At 29.4% G+C, this 23,425-nt stretch overlaps 1 protein-coding gene across 1 annotated transcript in view; it reads right to left on the bottom strand.

Moving 5' to 3' along the window:
- The window catches only part of LOC100210403 (apoptotic protease-activating factor 1), a 100,588-nt gene that overhangs the window by 37,590 nt on the left and 39,573 nt on the right, over positions 1 to 23,425 (bottom strand). Inside the window, 5 exon segments of the mRNA XM_065791134.1 lie at positions 4,948 to 5,067; positions 12,884 to 13,009; positions 13,081 to 13,206; positions 16,922 to 17,047; positions 20,975 to 21,104. Of these exon segments, the coding sequence (XP_065647206.1) occupies positions 4,948 to 5,067; positions 12,884 to 13,009; positions 13,081 to 13,206; positions 16,922 to 17,047; positions 20,975 to 21,104 (628 nt within the window).

The raw sequence follows: 23,425 nt of genomic DNA, 5'->3' as shown, positions 1-23,425 counted from the left end.
ATACATAAATAAATATATAAATATACATAAATAAATATATAAATATACATATATAAATAAACCAGAAGTAGAAGTTTATTGGCTCCTTTCTGCGGAGATTTTTATTGAACATAAGGCGCTATAATACTCTAAAAATCTCTGTGCACGAGAGCCAACATTCTCCGACTTCTTGCTATCAGTTAAACTTAGCGTGACGTCCTTTATGGATGACCCCTAAGTATTAATAAAGTTGCAATACTAAAATTTTTTTTTCAAAGTTGCTCTTGGTCTTGCGGAAAAGCTGTTTTCAATTTGATAACTTTCATAAATGTTATGAAAAATCACTCAGAAGAGTGCCACCAGTTTTTAAAATTTCCTTTGCTAATTATTTTTAATGAATGAGTTCAATACTATTTCTGTTCTTTTGTTACATAACTCTAACTCTTAATAATAGATACAAAATTGCTCTGTTAATTATATTAACCGAGCAATTTTATATCTAATATTAAGTTAAATATATAGTATCAAAAAAACCAGTTTATTTTGCTAAGCTGAAATTTTTCTTTGATAAATTTTTTAATATTTTAAAAACTGGTATAGAATTCTCAAAATCTTGTGAAAGTAACACAAACCGATTTACTGATTCGCAGAAATCTGACCTAAAAGCAATTTTTTTACCTTGTTTTCCGTGTAACATAAGTTAAGTGGCATTTTCAGTAATAAATTTGCCCTCTTTTGGCCAGACTCAAAACTTTTTAGCTTATTTTATTCTTTACACTAACAGCTTTCATACAAAATAGGTAAAAGTTTAATAGTTTTATAGTTTAAATAGGCAAATATTTGATAATGTTGTTGAGTGTGTAACATAAGTTAAAAATGGAATTGCCCATATATATATATATATATATATATATATATATATATATATATATATATATATATATATATATATATATATATATATATATATATATATATATATATATATATATATATATATATATACATATATATATATATATATTATATACACACGGTTAACAAAGATCCTGATAATGCCAACATTGATGACTCAAGAACCCCACTTATATGGGGTGATAGCATACACATTAAGATACCCTGTGATTCAGATTTTACAATCTTTTAATTTTGTCCGCAAAAAATAATTTAATTTAAATATTCAAATTAAGTGAAATTTTGACTTTATGGTGCAATAGAATGTAGAATGAGAACCACTACATATATCTTGATAAAAATTGGTGCAAATGAAGTATATGACCACACCAAACTCTGGATAACATTTCAGTCAGATTATTTTACTGGTTAAAGATTTATGGTTGTTTTAGTTTGTATTTTGTTAGTTTTTTGCTAATTAAACCTCAAAACGTTAAGGATTACTGTGATATTCTATCACATTTTTCAAATTAAAGGTTACATGAGTGTTCAACTATGTAATTTAATAATTTTGTAATAATTGTTTTATTGCTACATGTATCATTTTCATTAAATAATTGGTTTGCTATTTAAAGTGGTTTGAATTAGCTTACACATAGCTTAAATATGTCAACATTTTCTAAAGTATAAACTACTGAAAAAATGCAAAAAAAGTGTTAAAAAAGGTCAAAAACTGGCAAAAGGACTATCAGTTGGTATAGAAAAAAAAAAACGCTTCTGTTAAAGGGATTTTTATTGGCCCTTTAAATACATTAACTTTACAAATGAACATTACAAATTACATTTCAAAATGAAGTGAAAAAATAACTACAGAAACCTTTTACATTTCATCAAATAGATTAAACTGTAAGACTTTGATTTTCTCCATAAGAAATTTATTCAAAAAAGTCTAATATACTCTTTTAGTCAAATACTCTTCAATATTTTTACATGGAATACTGATCTCATAATTACTAATAGCAGTTAAGGATTAAAACGGTTAAAATGTTCATTATAAACCATAAGCCATGATTTTCTGTTGCCAAATCTAATAAATCGAATGATGGTAGCAGTTCTTTAAAGATGGTTACTGTTCAGATCAGATTATGTCTGTTAAAAATATTTTAAAGATACCCGGTGCCGGGGGTACATCAACAAACCACTAAATTACCAGGTCCTCAGGTCCAAACCGGGTACCTGGCACATCTCTACTAATAAATTGAACTATGGTAGCAGTTCTTTAAAGATGCTCACTGTTCAGATTAGTTATGCAGCATAACAATCTTTCTTTGTACTCTGGATGATTATTGTTTCGTTTATACCTAGACCAATGTTTATAAAAGTCTTGATGAGCAGTTTCGAAAGTTTATTCACTTTAGGGCCCCAAGGGGGACACTTTGCGACTGATGAAATATTTGATATGGTAGAATATAGTGTGAATTTTGGGTGTTACGCTTGCAGCAGCTATTATTAAGTAACACCTTTTGAAATTTTCAACTATTTCAGCAAAACTGGCTGAAGGATAAATCCAAAGCAAGCTTTTGCAACTAAATTGAAACTTTTGAATGCTACAATTATGTAAAGAATGTTAGGAACCGAGTTTGTATCAGCAAGTTGTTGGAGCACATCCACATTTTTAAGAAATTTCCTGCATTCATTGTGGGAAAATGAGTAGAATGTGGAGGGCAGTTAGCCACTTAATAGCTTCTATTGAAGCAGTTTTAAGTATCTTGAAAAGTTGATTGACAACTCATTCCATCAGTGGGATTATTTCTAAAATTAGAACTTTTATATCACTAGCCAAAATTAGCATAGCTCCATTTGCATTAATCAGTGAACAGATATGCTCAATGTTAGAGTGAGTTTCATCTTCTGATAACCCAAAAAGAATTGGTCTCATAACTATTGCCTCTGCCAGTCATTTGAGTGAGAGGTTGTTTTTGAGGGGGTGAGTGGGTATCAGCCCTTACCACAGTATCAACAATGCTTAGACAAAACTTGAGAAAACCTTTACCACATCAATTCCAAGCTTAACAAAATATCCACCAGAAATTTTGCAAGATTGAATAACATGATTCAAAAGACTTGATAAATCATTACAGTAAGCAACAACCCAAACTGTACCAGAATCTCTTTTTCCGTCGGTAATTTAATAATAAAGTCACTGCAGTTGAAGAAATCATTATTATTAATTACAAACGATTAAAATCAAGGAAATAATCACTTAAATTACAAGGAAATAATTCTGACATTTTCCTTAATTCTTTCCTTTAAAGGAAATAATAATTTAAATCAATGACACTTGTCATACTTATTGACAATTTAGATGAGAGCTTATTTGATGACAAAATAAAAATTATAACTGCCATAAATCTTTAACAAGTTAACCAATCCAATTGAAATTTTAATTAGATTTTGGTGCAATCATGTGCTACATATGCACTTATGGTGGTTCTCATTCTACAGGTGAATTTATTGTCGCACTATAAAGTCAAAATTTCACCTCATTTGAACATTTAAATTAAATTATTATTGGCAGACAAAATTAAATGATTTCAAAATTTGCATCACAGGGTACCTTGCTGTGTACGCTATCACCCCATATAACTGATGTTCTTAGGTCAGCTAGGTTGGCATAATCAGGATCCGTGCCAACAGCGTATACTCTTGCATGGTCGTCTTTACCATATTTTTACCATAAAAAGTAAACTTTATGTTTTTATAAAAAATAATTTAGAAGATCAGAAAGAGTTTAAAAACTTAAAACAAAAAAAAAATTTTAATTGAAATATAAAATAGAGTTAAATTTTATTTTATATTATCTACTAGAGTTAAATTTTATTTTATATTATGTTTTATATTATGATATTTTATTTTCATTTTGGTTTTATTTTAATGTAATTATTGATTTTTTTTTCTTGAAAAACACCAATACTTTAAGCTTGAAGCAAAGATCATAATAATATAATTTAATTCTGATAAAAAAAATAATAATAATTTAATTCAAAACTAATTTAATAAAAATACAACTTTATTCTGATAAAAAAAATATATAATTTAATTTTGATTTAAAAATATATATAATTTAATTCTGATTAAAATTAAAGTTAATGTTTGTTTAACTGGTTTAACTGCCAAAGTTATTTAAAAATATTACCAAATATTGTTTAGTATTTAAATTTTATTTATTTAAAAAAAATATATATTAGCTCATTTTTATCACAATTGTTTTTTTGGTTTTCCTTCCTAAACATTTTTTTTACTCAAAATTAAATTCCTTGTAAATGTGTTCCAAGGCTGCATCTCAAAACATAAGTTAAACTTTTTTTTAAAACGCAAGCTTAAAGTGCAGCGATTATTCTCCTAATAAATGATATATACAACAATATAATTTTTATAAATGTTTGGAAAAATAATCTTTGCTTTTACATAAAATTGCTTATAAAATAATAAACTTTTAATAAATAAAGCAAATAAATTAATGTAATTTTTTTATTTGTTACTCGCTAATTTTTTTAAAATAAAAAGTCATTTTTAGTTGCAAAGCCTCAATTAAATATTTAAGAAATAATAATTTAAAAAAATTTAACATATTTTAATTCGTTTATACTAATGTCAAGAAAAAAAAAATTGTTTATATCAAACATTTCTATAAATGTAATATTAAATTTAACTAATTAATATAAAAAAAAAATTGAAAGAAAATAAACATTCCCTAATAGTTTTAATAAAAAATAAGTTGAATAATGTTTAACTTGTTTTGCGGTAATTAATATTATTGCAGTAATTTAAAAAAGTTAATATCTTTAAAAAATAAAATTTAAAGCAAATTTTATGACATCAAATTCCCATTAGGCTAATGCGTTAAGCATTTTTTATTTAAAACAAAGCCTGCTATATATTAGTTGTTTTAAATATACAATAACTTGGTGAATAAGTCTTTAAAAAAACTTGAAACTTGTACATAATGTAAACTATATAGATAAAGATATAAAACTATTTTTTTATTTTAAAAGTGAACTTTTATTTGTTTACCAGTACAAAACGCTGACATGATGTAAAAATAAACTGATCATCTAATGAAAAGATGCAAGATGTGCAAAAATCACTACTTGAACAAACCAGAGTCATATTTTTTTCTTTAATATTCCATACCTATAAAAATATAGTAACTTAGTTATAATTCTTGTTTTCTATTACAGATTTATCATGATCACAAAATAAAAACTTAGCAAAAGATTTGGAAAAGCAGATATAAAATTTTTATTATACATCTGATATATGTTTTGTTATGCACACGGTAGCAGAAATAGTTTATTTGAAAATAACTGTCCATAAGAAACGGTTTGCATTTTTAAAACTACGAAACATCCTGCTATAATAATCTAAATTTTGAAAATATTCTGTCGGCGTCTTTTAAAAAAAAAAAAGGGGTTAAACGGACAGGTCATGAACTTTTGGTGTTCAAGATAGCTAACTTCCAGAAATGCTACAAACTTTAAATTTTGTAATAATATTACGATCATCAGGGTCTGGGAACAATATTAACCAGAAATTTTGGGTCCCACTGTCCCATATTTGGAAGGAAAAGAAAAAAAAGCTTTTTTTTCAAGTTTTTTAAACTAGATTAAAATTTATCGAAAAAGTTAATTTATATAAAGAAAATTTCTAGTCGTTTAAAAATGGTGACAAAGTAAAGTTTACAATCAACTCTATTTGGGGGGATATCAACTTTACAAGGTCATAACTTTTTAAAGTTTAAATATTTTCTTACTAAATAACAATTTTACACATAAATTTTAATCGCGCTCATAATGGCCAAGTTTTTTAAAAATATTCATTGAGCCCCCTCTTGCTCCTTTTTATTCAAGTATTTTGACCTTGGGATCCCAATTAAAAGGTAAATATTAATACGTTACTTATTATATTAAAAAATAATACTTATTATATTAAAAAATAATACTTATTATATTAAAAAATAATACTTTAATTACGGTAAATAAAGCTAAACTACTAAATAACAATTTTATACATGAATTTTAGTTGCAGAGTTTTTCTAAAAGAAAATAATGCCCCCTTTCCCTCCATCCATCCCCCATTCTATTCAAGTATTTGGACCTTGGGCCTCTATTTTTTAAGCAATATTATTGCTAAACTCTAATAGAAACATACTTTAAATTAGTATGAACATGCCTTTCTTAAAGTTACCTATCTTGATATAAAAAATCTTAAAATTGTTCTTATTATATATTAATTTGTTCTTCAATTAGAGAATAGTTTAAAAAACACACGTAAATGTTTATATATATATATATATATATATATATATATATATATATATATATATATATATATATATATATATATATATATATATATATATATATATATATATATATATGTATATATATTTATTTACATTTACAACCTATAATAGTTTCCAAAAGATAGACATTTATTAAAGTATACTTTTTATACTTATAATGGGTGACAACTAAAAATCCGGAATGAGAAAAAAATGTTAATTTTGATGAAATAATTTATTCATAACAATTTTATATGGTTGATATATAATTGATGACAACTTAAAATATACAATAAAATTAATGGTTTTCCACAAAGGGTCCTTTATCCGCTACTTTGCGCAACTTTGTTTTAATGTTTGCACAAGCTGTTTGTACACCAGTTGTGTCCATTTCTTTCAAGGATTTTTTAATTCTACGCTTGAGTTGTGAAATATTTCGAGCTTTCCAACCACCCTCATACACTAAAGAACTTAGTTCTCCAAAAAAATCTTCAATTGGTCTACATTGAGGAAGATTGGTGGGGTTAACATTCTTAGGTACAAAAGGAATATTTTCGTTTTGGAGGAACTAAGTAACACTTTTTGCATAGTGTGACGATGCTTTATCGGACCAAAATATGTAATTATCATCTGAATGATATTTATTAATAAATGGGATTAAAATTTTAGTTAAGCATTGGTTTTTGTAAACTTCTTGGTTGACAGCTAGACCACTTTCCTTGAAAAATGGCTCTGAAATTCCTCTGTCGGAGACAACAATATATAACATTACTTTTGCATTTTGAATTGAACATCAGGTGGTGTAACAGAAGAGTCGTCTGTGTAATAAATTTTGTTACCAGGCATTTGGGGCTTACTTAAAGTAAAATAACTTCCATCATCCAAAACGAAATTTTTGTTACCAAAATGTCTCACAATCATTTTTTACTTTAGTAATTTGACTTTCGGTGTAGGATGGCAATTTCTGCTTTTTCCTTGGTTTAACTTGAAGCTTTTTGAGTGCCTTACTGATATACTGCTGGGAACACTCAAATATTCTAGCAGCATCACGCTGGCTTATGCCATCTTTGTTGTTAAATTGAGTTTTTAACTTCTTCAAATTTTTCTTGGTCATTATTGTGGGTATTTGAGAGCCCACAATAATGTTTGAAAAGAAGCTTCTCTTTAGACGACATTTTATGACAACTAAATTGACAATTGTCAAACAAAAACTATGTAAAATTATTACTTGAATCATACACAACTTGATAACGTAACAAAGTGGCAAAGTTAAACAACTGAATATGACTTGCGCACAATTTCTTTTTGTCCAGATTTTTAGTTGTCACCCGTTACTGTTTTAAAGAAGGTATGTCTGGAATTGTACATAACCATGGCTTTAACCAGGCTTTGCGGATAATCTTTAAGACTACTGGAAACTTTATATCCACTCTCCCAAAATTATTTAAAATCATAATGAACAGATTCTGAGGCCTGTTCAGACCAAAACCCAATCCTTTATTTGGACTGGAACTTGCCATAAATGAAAGAAATTCACACGTATGCTTGATAAGATGTGGACTTTTGGGGAAACTCTTAGACCAAGTTTGACATAGACCTCTTTGTACTCATTAATAGTTAATTCATATTCAGGTAACAAACCAGAACCAAGACATGCAGCTTTAACCGCTTTTAAACCTTTTAAGAAATTAAGTATAGAAATAATGTTCATCTTTTTCTAGTTTCGAAGATCTTATTAATTTTTTTAAAATGTGAGTATTTTCCAGTAGTTTTGAACATTAACCACTTTTAAATTGACCACCATGCAGCTTTGGCCTTTCAAAACCTAAACTTTGGTTCCAATGATTCGCCGATAAAGTGGTATCTATGGATTGAAAATATTTTTCAAGGTAGTTGTAAATTTTGTTTGTATTTCCACTAAGTAGATGAAGTTCCATTTGAGTAAGAATTTCAATAACCTTTACGTCATCAGGTAGATCAACTAGTGGACGGTTGACACAATTATTATAAAATGCAGCTGAAAGTTAGGATTTTTTTATTATATCTATACAGGAAGTTTTGTTAGCTGATGAACGGATACTTCCCAGAGTTCTGAGCTCCTTGTGAATTGAAAGTCTTTCATTATTTCTTTGCTAATATTACACCAAAGGCAAGAATGATGCTGCATTTTCAATTCCAAAAAATATATTGGCCATTTTTATATCAAAAGCAAAAAAGTAATGTAATTCATTTAGTTTCAAAATATTGAGAATTTTTTCAAAATTCGAATGAGATTCAGCCACATTTTCTACTAAGCTAATAATAAAAATTTATTTATGCCTCCATCTTTGTGTTTTTTATTGCCTAATCCTGCTTCATATCTAAACTTTTTTCTTTTTCTTTTACTTTCTACTTCTTTTTCAATAATATTAAAATAAAGTTTTAGAAATCTGCCTCCAACGTCAATTCCAACCATTAAAATATAACCGTTCGATAATCCTGGTCTAATAACAGCTTTGCACTTTTTGCATATTTTTATTGGTGCAGGTGATGATATATTTACTCTACCCAGCTGGATTCTTCCTCTGTTATCAGATGTCGATTCTGGAGTAATTGTAGTTTGAGCAATTTCACAGATGTCACAAACACAGAACAATTGGTTTCTAGTGAGTATGCTAACTTTGACTTTTGAGAAGTCATACGGTTTATTCAGAATAATTTTTTTATCTCCTTTTTCCAGTCTTTCTAATGCTTTTCTACATTTGGTACAAATACCGTTAGGAAAACATTGATTGCTTAAATCAAATGATTTTAAAAAGTACTTAAATATTCTATTGTCAATAAATAATGTCACAGTTCCTTCTTTAACTTCTATCATTCCTGATCCTTTTGAAAAACAAACTAAGCAGACTAAGGCTCTATTATCTTTGTGAGATTTTTTATTGTTTAGCATTTTTGATTTGAGCAATACTAGACTGTTTGTACTATTACAATTAACTGTTTAAATTATTACAATTAACAGTAGATAAAAATTTTTTTCTTGCGATATACTACAAGGAAGTAACCATGAGTGAGATCTTGTCTCGTTCTTGTTTCTTGTGGGAAATGGGACTTCTCGTGAGAAACGAGAAATAGAAAATTCTCGCGAGAAGTAGAACGAGACTTAAATATTATATTATTTTCTAAATTAAAAATTATTATAATTTACAAAATGCTTAATAATTTGTTTTTTTAATTAATTAATATTTTGACTTCGTGATTTTAATAAATCTAATTAAAAATTTAACTTGTTTTTGACAAAAACAAATTAAATTTTTACTTAGATTTTTAATTAGATTTTTTAATTAGATTTTTTTTTTAAATCTAATTAAAAAATTTTAATTAGATTTTAAATATTTTTAATTAGATTTTAAATACAAAAACTTTTTGTATAAAATGGTGCACTTTCGACTTAATTTCATTAGTTTACCAGTGGAATTCAACTTGACACATATTGTTCATATTGAAAATAAATATTCTTGCCTCATTTTAACGATCAAAAATGTCACCAAGAAAAAACAAAATCTGGAGATATTTTCAAAAAACAAGTGACGGTGCTGAATGCAAGGCGTGCAAAAAGTCTGGAAACACAAGCGGACTTCATCGTCATCAACAACGAACCATGGTCGAAATGTTTGAAACAAAGTCCAAATATGACAAAGACAATTCCATTCAAAAACAGTTTGACTCTGCAATGCTGGATTACTTTTGCACTGACCTGGCATCCTTTTCAGCAGTCAAAGGAAGAGGTTTCAAGAAATTGTTTGACATTGCGAACCCTAAACTGGGCCTTCATCACAGAACAACATATTTAAGAAAGCTTTCAATTCGGTCAAGAGAAGTTCAAGCTGGAATGAAGAGCATAATAACGGAGATTACGCCAAATCTAAAAAGTGCTGCATTTACTTCTGACCTTTGGACTTCTAGAGCTCAGGACAGCTATATCTCTCGGACTTTTCATGCTATTGACGAAAATCACTGGACACCCCATCATTATCATACATACATCACTGGACCCCATACATTACTAGACACCCCATATCCAACAGTTCCCAGGCAGACAAACAGGTGTCTTAATTGAAGGAAAGCTGGATTCTTTCTTAGAAGAACTAAATTTGCCTGCTGATTTGCCAATGTACTGCGTGAACAACCAGGCAAGAAACATGAAACTTGCAGTCAAATTGTCAAAGCACCTTGACCAATACTTGTGCAACAATCATATTTTGCAATGTGCAGTTCGAGACTCATTTGGAATGACTGCTAGAATGGATGATGCGTTGCAAACATGCAAAGATTTGGCTTCTTTAACTCACCAGTCAACAGTTGCAGCTGAGTTGCTTGAATCAGAATCAGGACGCTCAAGGGATCAATTTTAGACAGTTATGCCAATCTGTTGACACAAGATGGAATAGTGAACTGGATTGCATGGCTTCTGTCCTACATCTAAAGAGTGCATTTATCAGCTTATGTGCAAATAAAGATATTTTTTCTTCAAAGACCATCAGTGCATCACAGTGGAAATCAATTGAGGGAGCAGTAGAAATTTTGGCACCACTTAAAGAAGCTACAGAAACGCGGTTGGCTGAGTCTATTCCAACAATTAACACTGTTGCTGATTCTCTTTCTTTAATCCATGACAAAATTGATCAATTTATTGAGGCGAATGGAAAAATGGCTACGGTGTCTTGTATGCAAAAAACTTAAAAAGCTGCATTGAGAAAAGATTTCCTCTTTGTCACGCTGAAAACTTATTGAGTGCTGCAGTAAACTACTTAAATCCTGCTTTAAAGGGACTTCACATAACGCTCTTCAAAAAATTTCAAACAACAAAAGAATGGTTAGCCTCACAGGTTAAGGATAATGTTGAGTGCCAACCTGTTGCCAGAGTCCTTTCAGCAGATTTATTCCCTAATTCAAAACTGAAGCGCAAGTTAAACGTCAGACTAAACGTTAAACGTCAAACGAAACACAAGAGCCAACATCTGAACTGAATCCTATTTTGAGCGAAATGTGCCAGTATGAATATCTCCCTGATGCCAAAAAAGACTTTCCGATTGATTAGTGGAAATTGCATTCAAATAGATTGCCAGAACTCTCTTCATTAGCTAGACAAATTTGAGCTATTCCAGCAAGTTCAACTAGATCAGAGAGAGTTTTTAGCTCAGGTGGAAATGTCGTCTGATCATTCAGACACAACTTACACTCAGAAAAAGTAAAACAAATCATCTTAATCAGAGAAAACATTGTCTTTTTGGAAAAGTTTGGCAAAAAAATTCTGAATTAATATTTGAAAAAGTTGTTTACATTTGACAAATGTCATTTGTGTCTATTTGTCAAAACCATGTTTACATTGTTAAATTTCTCGTCTCGTTCTCGGTCTCACGAGAAGTACTAACTTCTTGTCTCGGTCTCGTCTCGGTTTGAAAAAACATAGTCTCGCTCATGTTTACAAGGAAGTACATTAAGCATAAGAATGATGGTTGGTATTAAAGAAAATGTAATGTAAACGTTTTTACCGTTATTAATGTATTATTTTTAAATATATTTACAATAAGCATCTTAATATTAACCTTCAAATTAAGACTCCAAGGTCCTAATACTTGAATAGAATGGAGGATGGAAGGAGGGGAAGGGGGCATTATTTTCTTTAAAAAAAACTCTACTATTATAAACGCAACTAAAATTCATGTGTAAAATTGTTATTTAGTAGTTTAGATTTATTTACCATAATTAAAGTATTACTTTTTAATATATTTATAAGTAACATATTAATATTTACCTTTTAATTGGGACCCCAAGGTCAAAATACTTGAATAAAAAGGAGCAAGAAGGGGCATGATGAATATTTTTAAAAAACTTGGCCATTATGAGCGTGATTAAAATTTATGTGTAAAATTTTTATTTAGTAAGAAAATATTAAACTTTAAAAAGTTATGACCTTGTAAAGTTGATATCCCCCCAAATAGAGTTGATTGTAAACTTTACTTGGTCACCATTTTTAAATGACTAGAAATTTTTTTTATATAAATTAACTTTTTCGATAAATTTTGATCTAGTTTAAAAAACTTGAAAAAAAAACTCTTTTTTCTTTTCCTTCCAAATATGGGACAGTGGGACCCAAAATTTCTGGTTAATATTGTTCCCAGACCCTGATGATCGTAATTTTTTTATTAAGCATTCTTATTTGACACCAGTATTATTATTACAAAATTTAAAGTTTGTAGCATTTCTGGAAGTTAGCTATCTTGAACACCAAAAGTTCATGACCTGTCCGTTTAACCCCCCTTTTTTTTTAAAAGACATCAACAGAATATTTTCAAAATTTTTATTATAGTAGGATGTTTCGTGGTTTTAAAAATGCAAACCATTTCTGAGAGACACTTTTTTTCAAATAAATTATTTCCGTTATGGTGTGTATGAAGTAAAAAGTTTTTAAACAACTTATTTGAAATTGCTGTATTTGAAAAATAAAGATAATTTCAGCACTAATTTCAATTAGCAATCAAAATGTAGATTTCTTTATGGAAAAAAAATGTCTCGGAACTAATTGAAAGGAAAAAAAACTTGTATAAAGAAACATTTTTATGCATTTATAATTATTTAGTTTGGATTTAAATTCATAAATTATATTTAAAAAAGTATTTTTACCCGCGTTGTACAATCATTAGAGCACGATACAACTAAATTACTGCAATTTGAAAAACTGCAGCAGTTGACAACATCTGTATGGTCATTAAAAGAAGTATATAGCTTTCCTGACATTCCTTCCCAGATCTTTAAAAGACAAATAAAAAGTTTAGTAAAAGTAACAAATAAGAAACAAATAATTAATAGCATTAAAGTACTTTAAGACTTTTATCCATGGATGTGCTTGCTATCCATTTTTTATTCTTTGAATATCTGCAGCATAAAACTTCATCAGTGTGCCCACGTAAGCAAATTTCTTCTTCACTGCTTCTCATATTCCATATCTAGAAACAGGTAATTTTTTCTTTTGTTGGTTTTTTGTTGAAAAAAAAACACCAAGAACTTCGTTTTTTATAAACACTATTTTACTTATTTTAAACACTAAATTAAAAAAAATTTTTAGATTATAACTTTTAAAACACTTGTATTTATTCTTCTATTTTCTTTTACTTTTTAAAATAAAGTGAGTAGCCGTGTAAGGGTAGAACGCTCGCCTCACTAGCGAGAAGTTTTGATTTCAATCATCACCGTGTCCCTGGTAGTATTGCGCTCAATTTGTTTATCAACTTGTACTCTTGTAAGCAGGTAGTACCATGCTCAACTTGTACTCTTGTTAGCAGTGAATTATCATAAATAATTAACTGCTAACAAGAGTACAAGCTAACCACTAAAAAGAAACTAACAGAAAACAAAGAAAAGAACAAAAAAAAGGTTGATAGTTGTCTTCAAATATTTACATTATTAATGTCGGAAAACAAGGTTGTTTTCAAGGGAAAAAAAACTAGTCAAAAGAGAATTTTTGGAGCACATAGGAACAGTCATAGTAAAAATTAGACTTGGTTGAATGCCTAGTAACACAAGAACGAATTTTAGTAGATGGTACAAGAGTATAAGCATCATTCGAATATCTGCTCAAGATAAGGCAACAGTATTTCATACGAGGACGAATTAGAGATTTATATAGGTAAAGAATATAATCCAGAATAAGAAAGTGGAGAGCACAATAAAGACATAGCAGATGCTAATTTTGCAATGGATTTGATATATGGTATCTAAGAAAGATTGGCAATTAAGAGTTAATCTTAGAATCAAGTACCTTACATTTCATAAATATAGAAAGATCTAAATTATTTCGATAACGATTAGTTGAAAAAAATTTAGTTTTATCTAAGGTAAAGTTCACCAGCCACTGAGAGTTCCATGCTGTAGCAAAAGTGAGATCCTTTTCAAGCTCAAATGCCCTATCCCAGCAATCAGAGAGTGTTGGCTTTTTATTGAGACAAGAATAAATGGTAGTATTATTAGCAAACAATGCCACTTTAGATATAAAAATTTAAGGAAGATCGTTAATGCAAATTAAATAAAGTATAGCCAACGATAAAACCTTAAGGAACCCCTGAAGTTACAGGAAATAAAGAAAAAGAATGTCCATCGAGGACAACTTTTATACTATTATTAGTAAGGAAGGATTTAATTATCTTAAATATACATACACCATAAAGAAGAGATCTTATGGAGTAGACCAGCATGCCAAACTTTACCAAAGACTTTAGAAATGTCAAGAGCAATAGCTCTAACCTCTCCACATCTATCTAATGCAAGATAAGACCTATTGGTTATTACTGTTAATAAATCAGCAGTAGAACGAGAATATTGAAATCTATATTTGTAATCAGAAAGTAAGTCATTAAATTCAAGATGAGAGATTAATTTTTTATTAATTAGACACAAAAAACATTGTTTATGATTGTAAGAAGACTAATGGGATGGCAGTTAGACAAGTCAGATTGCTCTCCAGAATTTTTGAAAATAAGGACAACAGATACCATTTTCCAGCATGCTATATCAGGTAGAATGTGATTAGTGGAATCAAAAGATCAGATTGATGAAAAGTTTTTAGCAAACAATTCAGCTTTGCCTTTAGGTGAGGTAACAAAATCTGAACCATGCAAGGGAGGTGGAATAACAGATTTGCCCTTATTATAGACACTGTTAAAGATTCTCCATGTCTCAGAAGCCTAATTTTTGAGATGAAATATGAAATTTTGTGACCTGAGAACAACTGGCTTTGGCGTTAGACAAAACCTTTTTACAATGGTTTCTAGTTATAATAAACAGACGCCTGTTTTCTGGAAAATTGCTTTAGTGATAGATAGTAAAGTAATGGCTAGGATTGGAGCAGCAATTGCAGAGAAAATTGCAGAGCACAATGAGATTGGAGCAGCACTTGCAGAGAAATTGCAGCAGCACAATGAGAGGAAAACTATGGAGAAGAGTGAGGCTTGGCTTGGAGTTGTTGAGAGGGAATAAAAGAGTCCATGCCAGCCTAAATCCAAAAAGTTACATAAGAAGCACTTTGGTTAGACAAAATATTTCTTTGTGATGCCTCAAGAGCCATCACAAAGAAAACCATGGAAGAGTCCCAGTCAGCTTTAAGGTAATTGTAAGAGGTACAATCATAGCAGGATTTTAATTATGAAGAAGAATGAGATAATAGTTTTAGAGAGATCAAACCGTGATCAGAAGCACCTAAGGGTGCATGTGGAGAAACTGAGCTCTGACTAGGATCAGAAACAAGACTTAAGTCGAGTAGAGAAGGTAAATGATTCAGAATGTCTGAAAAGTGAGGAAAGCTGATTATTTGTGTTAGAGATTGAAAAAAGCAAAAGTTGTGGACCTTAACAGCTGCAGAGTCACTGACACTAGAGCCAAACCATTCAGTGTGATAAGCATTAAAGTCACCAAACCAACAACAACAATAATGGCTGAAGGATAAAGAGAAAGAGCTTGGTCAATTTGATCATAAATAACATTGAAAAGAGTGCAGTCTTGAGATGAAGGAGAGCATTATAGAACAAAAAGAAAGGTGATAGAGTGAAGTGGTGCTAAACGAAAGCACATAAAAGAATAGTCTGTGGATTCAAACCTAGTTTCCTGACAAATGGGTGAATTTTTACTAATGTAAATACCCAAGTCAAGCATGTGACTATTGGAGTCTTCACGAATTAAAGAAAGATAACCATCAACACTAAAACTACATGATGATACAGCTGAACTCAAATTAGTCTCACAAAGAGCAAAACTTTGCAAGAGAGAAGACTCAACAGAAGAAAAGTTACTTCTGCCTCATTACTATTAATAAACCCTACATTTGGAGCCTTAACTAAAGACTCCAAATGTAGCTTCAGCAATGCACACCTAAAGTACAGACAAAGACACTATCCATGCGCATCGTGGCACTACTAGTACTCTGGTACATTACAGTTGTTGATGGAATCAGCCTCTCTGAGAGATACCACAGAGTTTGGGAAACCTGACTACCAGCCGGCCTCATAACCATAAAACTGAGCTTTAGAACTGTACCCTCATTAAAAATTAAGAATGAATTGCCTATTCATAGAGAAAACAGAGGCACAATTAATACCATGCAACATTTTTTTTAAATAAAATAAAACAACAATATAAGTGACCAAGATTAATTAACTTCTTTTTTATGTAGAAATGTTTTTTTGAGATAGGAACGGTTGTCTTTAAATTTTACCTTAATCCAAAATTTGTAATATATTTAATTCATATTTTTTTAATTATAAAAAAATATATTAAATATATTACAAAAATGTAAACAAATATATTATTAGAATAAATGAAAATTGTAAAATAATTGATTGCCAAAGTTAAAACTACCGAGTTAATTAATATTGTATTGAGTTTAATTTACTTAATATTTAATGTTTACTTTTAATTTTATTTCTTAATAAGTTTAAATAGTAAAAAAGTAGTATATGACCACATACTACATACTTAGCGAAGGTAAAAATAAAATACAAACAAAATTATTAGTTATCAAATTCAAAATTAAACAAAACTTAAAACAAACACAATTTAAAAAAGTAAAAATAACTTCTTTAAGTTATAAGAAACAACAGTAAATTATATTGTAATTATAAACTAAATTCTACAATATACTATTTGTTACAAGTATTTAAAGTATTTCCTTACCTTTATGGTTTTATCAGTTGAGCACGAAATAATATTTTCATCATCAAATGAAAACTCACACCACTTGACCTCGTTGTCGTGGCCACTAAAACTAATCTTCTCTGCTCCAGTTACATAGTCCCAAACCTATTACAAAAATTTTAAAATAAAATTTACTTTGAGGCAACATTAGAGTGTCCTAAAAAAACGCTTTTTTTATAATTTTAATGCGCTCTCGACTGATTCCCATTCTATAGGTCCTAAAATAACTACCAAAATCTTTTAAATTTTTTAATGACTAGAAGTGATAGATGTAAGTTCTGAGTTTTACGGTTTTGTACACATATGTGTATTTACATAAAAACAGTGCTATCTAGTACTTCAATATGTTTTATTATGATGTAATAATTGTTACACAAATAATTCCTATAGGACATTATTGAAGATTGGCATCATTCCCTATGAGCATTGTTAGCGATTGATATAATTCCCTCTAGGCAATATTATTAGTTGGTATAATTCCCTATGGGTTTGTTCACAAATAATTCCATTTGAAAAATTTTTTTGATGGAAAAAATTTCTAAATGGAATTATTTGTGCATGAAGGAAATCTAGTTTGTGCGTGAAGGAATTCTCGTGTAAACGGTTATAAAAGCCATAACGGTGAACTTAGATAAAATATGGTACGAGAGGGAATAACGACTTCATAGATTTTTGATGCAAGTGTAAAATATAGTATAAATCTAGTTAAAAAACTGATTATTTCAAAATTCATATAAAAAATGGGCAGAACAGCTAAAAAAAGTATGATAATGAGACAGAATAAGAAAAAACAGAAAAATACAGAAAGGTTGAGGTATATTTACCTATTGAAGTACCCACTGAGGAATTTACCTCAGAGACAGCTTCCATGCTTCTAATGGTGATATTCTAAGATACTATCAATTTATCTTTCGTGATTCACAGGTTAAATACAAACTCAATTCTACTAATGTTGGTTGCAAATTGAAATTGAAATCCAAGGATCTTGTTTGTGAAAATGGTGTTTGTACAGATCCTGATAATTCTTGCTTATTAACTAGGATTAAAAAAATTTGGGATAATGCTGGGTTTGCCAAAAAATTTGTAATTTCTGGGTACAATATAAAGACAAAATTTATTAAACTTAATTTAAAATACAAGAAATTGATTAAATTGTCTTCTCTAAACTGGGACAGCAGTCTTGATAAGTAATCAAAGTTAGAGAAAGATTTTCTCACAGAAACCTATCAACTTTTTGACCTCTCAACTAAGAATTTTGATAAAGATACTCTTGCTGATAGATTGAGATCAGATGATGCCAAGCTGGAAGATATAAAGTAAGTTCATTAAATAACACTTTTTGAGTAGTCAGATTTTCTTTCCGATTTTAAGTAACTTAAGTAACAGCATATTATTTCCTTTCAAATATTTACGTTTAACTCTTTCCATGGTTTGGTTATCTTCCAAGAAAAACTATAACAATCATTAATTTATTTATAAATGTCTTAACAGATTTAAGTTTTTTAGTTTTTATGAAGACCAGAAGTTGGATAGAAAAGGGTATATGGGAACAAAAGTCGATGGAGACTACAGTAGGGGAGTACTGGATGTAAATAGGAGAAAGAACAAGCTAGATAAGTTGAGAGATAAAGAATTAGAGAGACAGAAAAACTTAAAAGATATCAATGCTGTTTTGTTGTCACATGGCTCCATGACAGAAGAGATTCAATTCAGCAGTGAGGAAGAAAAGTCAAACAAGGACTATGAAATCGGCGAGGAAGATTTCCTGGGTAACAGTCGGAAACGCAGATATAGTATTATTTTAATAACATAGTTGTAATTTTCACAAACTAAAGCTGTTTTATTCTGGAGTAAATATAAACTAAATATAGCAGTGAATGTTAAAAAGCTAATTGAATGTATTGCTATTCCAGCAATAAGGTTCAATGTTGGTGTATGACCTCTTTTGGCAATTTTAAGCAAAGTATTTAAAGCTGGAGGTATAGAAATTAATGATATACCGCTTTCATGAAGCACACTTTATAGAAAAAAGTTCAAAATGTAGAACATGAAGTAGACTTGGAGTGGATTTCAATAACGAACCATCTTAAAGGTCTACGCCTTATTCCTCATTTCGGTACCAAACTGTTGGAACAAATAACCACTAGGGTTAACGTTATTCAAAAAATTGAGTGACTTGCAGTCTCAGTGAGCTCCCCAGATGACAATACCATGGAAGACCATCTTTTAGGTATTGTTCAATGTCCCTCTTCAAAGGGAGTTGACCAAGCAGAACAAGTGCACAACCTTTTAGAATATTATGGATGTAAAGAGCAGATCATTGGTATATGCTGTGATACAACTGCAAGCAATACAGTCGAAGTCAATGGAGCAACCTAAATTCTTACAGATATTTTGAAATTATCAATGTTGTGGATAATGTGTAGGAAATATAGTAAGATACATATATAAAATACATGTATCTCACTATATGGCTGCTCTTACTGGTGAGAAAACTAAAGGTCCAAGAAGAGCTCTTAATGTCAAACTAAAGAACAAGTGGCCTGAAATCGTGAGAAAGTTAATGAAGTGTTAAATTTATGTAAATTGAACTGGCAAAGAGATGATCTGAAGACTGGCTCTGTTCTTTGCACTGTTACAGAGGAAGACATTTTTGACTAATGCAACTACTGATATGGTGTTTTGAAGTAATGATTATGGTATAGTTTGTAAGCTTGCCTCCTACTTTCTTGGAGTGGAAGTACAAGATTTTAAGTTTTATCAACCTGACGCCTGCCATGAGGTAAGGTTTTTAGCAGATGTGATCTACCTCCTGACTCTTTATATGACTAAAGATATCAGTAATATCTTGACAGAAAAAGAAGTGCTGCAGTTGAAGGATGCAATTTTTTTCATTGCAATTTGCTATGTTCCATGGTTTTTGAAAAGTTTTTCAGGATTTCTGGCTCCCTACAATGATTTGAAAGCTATCCAGACAGCCTATGCATTGAGAAAAGTCAGTAAGAAGATTGGAAATGCTTTGCTTCTCAGCATAGGACGCCATACGTGGTACTTAACTCCACAACTCTGTGTTTTGTCCTTTGGGGATAAAGAAGTTCCTTCTGAAACAAAGCTAAAAATGCTGTTAGCTCTGATTGAATTTGAAAGCCAAATGAATTTCAGTGTTGTAAACTATCAAATGTACAAATTGGAGAGACCACAGAGCTACCTGAGCTGATTTCCGAGCAAAGCTACTTTCTCTTCAAACATTTTAAAATATCAAGAGCAAGTATAAAAGAATGACTCAATAATAGTCTTAATACTAAAGATGTTTTCAACCATCCTCAGTTACTAGATTTATGGATCAAAAACATACCTGTTGTAACCGATGGTGCAGAAAGAAACATTAAGCTCATTAAAGATTTTATTTCAACTACTCGAGATGAAGATCACCTTCAAAATGTACTTTTGTAGTTAAAAAGTCTAGAAAAAACTTGACTAAGAGTATGACCAAAAAAGAGCCTGGGAACTGTTCAAAAAATTGTATTTTTTGATAAATGTTTCACCGCAATAAAATCTCAATACAAAAAAAATACATAAAAACTCATATTTGTTAATAAATATGAGTTTTTATGTGTTTTTTTTTGTATATTCATATTTATAAATACAAACCATCAAGTTAAAAAGTAGCGAAAACAATTCGGAATGATTTATATACATCTAATTGCTTTGTTTTAATTTTCTAAAATGTAAAAAAATTGTGTTTTCTATTAATGTTAAGCCAGCTTAACATTAAAACTGTAAAACTCAGATTTTACATCTAGCACTTCCTGTCAAAATAAAATTGTCAAATTTTTTTTAGGATTTATTTAGGTCACATAGAATGGGAACCAGTAGAGAGCTTCTTTTTTTTTTTTTTTTTAAGACACCCTAGGCAACATATAATAAATTTAAAAACAATATCTTTCTCAATTTTTATTTATAAGTTATTATTTTTGTTTGTTTTTGTTGTAATTAGTACCAGATACCAGAAATTAAACCATTAATCATTACCTTTACCATTCCATCTCTGCTACAAGAAACAGCTAAGGAACTATTGTGGGAAAGACTGCAATAATTTACAACATCGCCATGCAGTTTGGATGTTAGCAAAACAGTGTCACTAATATTTTGAGGATGGTTTCTAAACAGAGTTAATCATAATGTAACAATTATTCATAACTATTAGTCTTTACTATTTTCTAAAGATAATTTATTTAATTATCCCATTATCCTTTTTTAAAGCCATTATCCTTTTCTAAAGATAATTTATTATGTAATTTAAGAGCCATTATCTTATTCTGTTGGTCTAAAGTGATATCCTTCAACTATTCTCAATTTCCATACAATGATGCTAATACTATAAAAAAGAAACCTGTAAACTTTTTTTCTTTCAAGATATTTGTATTTTTTGAGTTTTGCTCAATCAAATCTATGAGTTTAAAATTTTTTTTTCAATTTCATAGATTTTTAAAAAGTTAAACACAACTCTAACACTACCCCTTAAGTTTCTCTTCATACTTATAAAAAAAAGAATCTTTGGGGAAAAAAATTAAATAAAAACAAGCACATATACCCTTGCCTAAAAATCATAGCTAAAACTAAACTTTTTTTGAATTTAGAGTTTACTTAATACAGATGGTATCATTGATTCTCTCTAGTATTTTTATGCTTTTTGAAAAGAGTCAATTTTGATTTTAAAAGCTAAAACTGAGAAAGTATAGTTCGCAAAAAAATTCGGAGTCATCAAACTGAATTTTCTAATCAGCATCTAAAAATCAGTCATTTAAGAAACAAGAACGAAGTCAGAAAATTAAACCTGCAGGAGTACTATCACTTTATAGTGATAGAAAATATCAATTACTTCCATGTGAAAAAGAAAGTTATATTGTGTTGTTTAAATAACTTCACTGCGAAAGTCAAATTTTTAATACACTAAAAAAGAAATGCAATTGAATGTTATGGCAGAAAATCTAAATGTACTGTATAAAGCCTTAATTTGCTATTGTTTGAGTCATAAAATGGTTTACATATCTGTTTCGATTCACATGTCTGTTTTCGATTTAAACTTTCTTTTTTATTAATGGTAATGGTGTTAAAGTTCTACACATAATTTCACTGTTATTATACTTTATAACATTTGAGGAAGCCACCTAAAATTGTTCTTGACTCCAGAAGCATAATTTATACTGATGTACTCATACTGACATTCTAATAACATGATAAAAGATGGTCATTTGACAAAATAATAAATTATTTTAAATTTTAGTAGCACAACCAAAATGATCAAATAATGCTTGAAAAATATTTATATTTGAAATAGAATGAGACTAAACTCAACTAAATCTATTTACAACTCCAGGATATCAATCCCTTATATAAACAACAACCCAATAATTTTCAATATATTTACAAGATAGACCAATAGATGGAAAAGACAGATCTGTATTTTTTTCAGCATGCTCCAACATAAATATCTTATTTGTCATTAGTACTCTGAGGCATTATGTACTCTGAGACTTTAAGCCCTCTTCTTATTAAAAAGTGCACCTTTTATGGACTAGACATTTTTCTGATTCTTCACTTTTCATTAAGTTTATACTTTTGTTTTGTCTTATGCTATATCAGAAGTTAATTTAAACATAACAACATAATAAACATAACAAGGGAGTCTGGATTTTTCAAAAAGTTTATTAACCCTTTGAATGGCTGGTCATGCCCAAACTTTGGAAAACATAAATGAGTAATTGATAGAGTGTCAGGAAAAGATTGCTCTCATCTATAAAAAGCTGTAACTCAACCCTCAGAATACACACAACAACCTTCAGAATATATGCAAAAAATGTTTGTTTGTTTTCTTAGAAAAAAAATGTCTGCATTAATTTGACCTCTTTTGAAATACTAAATTTTACACTACTCTACTTAAAAGCAAATCTTATAACATAAAGAAATGATTCATAGCTGGGGCAGTAATGTCACTGAATCCTGCAAAACATTTTTGTTAAATTTGATAAAATAAAGTATTTCTTCAGAAAAGGCTAACAGTGACTGATAAGTTGTTACCAGTAGATGTAGCTCCTTCAGCCTTTACTCCAGAATGTAACATTTTTTTCTGTATATATATTTAATAGAATCTTTTTTTTTTCTAGGTGAATTTATTCGGCAATACAATGCTTGGCCAATATTTTGCAATAAGTCTCTAAATTATAAAAAAATTTGGTTTAAGGCAGGCACCACATGATTTGCAAATTGGAAATAAAAATATTAGAACTAACTTGTTTCTTTGTGGTCATTAAATTCAAGAGATGAATTAGAGGAAAAGTTCTTTGAAAATAGTTCTCTCTACCTTCTAAGGAGAAGTAATAAATCAGACCTAGGTATAAGAGATGGAATGATAGACTTACCATTGTCAATGAGATAACTTGACATTATTAAAAGTTTTCCAAAAGTCTGTAGAACCTAACT

This window comes from Hydra vulgaris, chromosome 02 (genome assembly GCF_038396675.1).
Source record: "Hydra vulgaris chromosome 02, alternate assembly HydraT2T_AEP".
Classification (NCBI taxonomy): domain Eukaryota; kingdom Metazoa; phylum Cnidaria; class Hydrozoa; order Anthoathecata; family Hydridae; genus Hydra; species Hydra vulgaris.
Note: the sequence above shows the minus strand (reverse complement) of the source record. Positions and strands in the feature narration are given on the sequence as shown.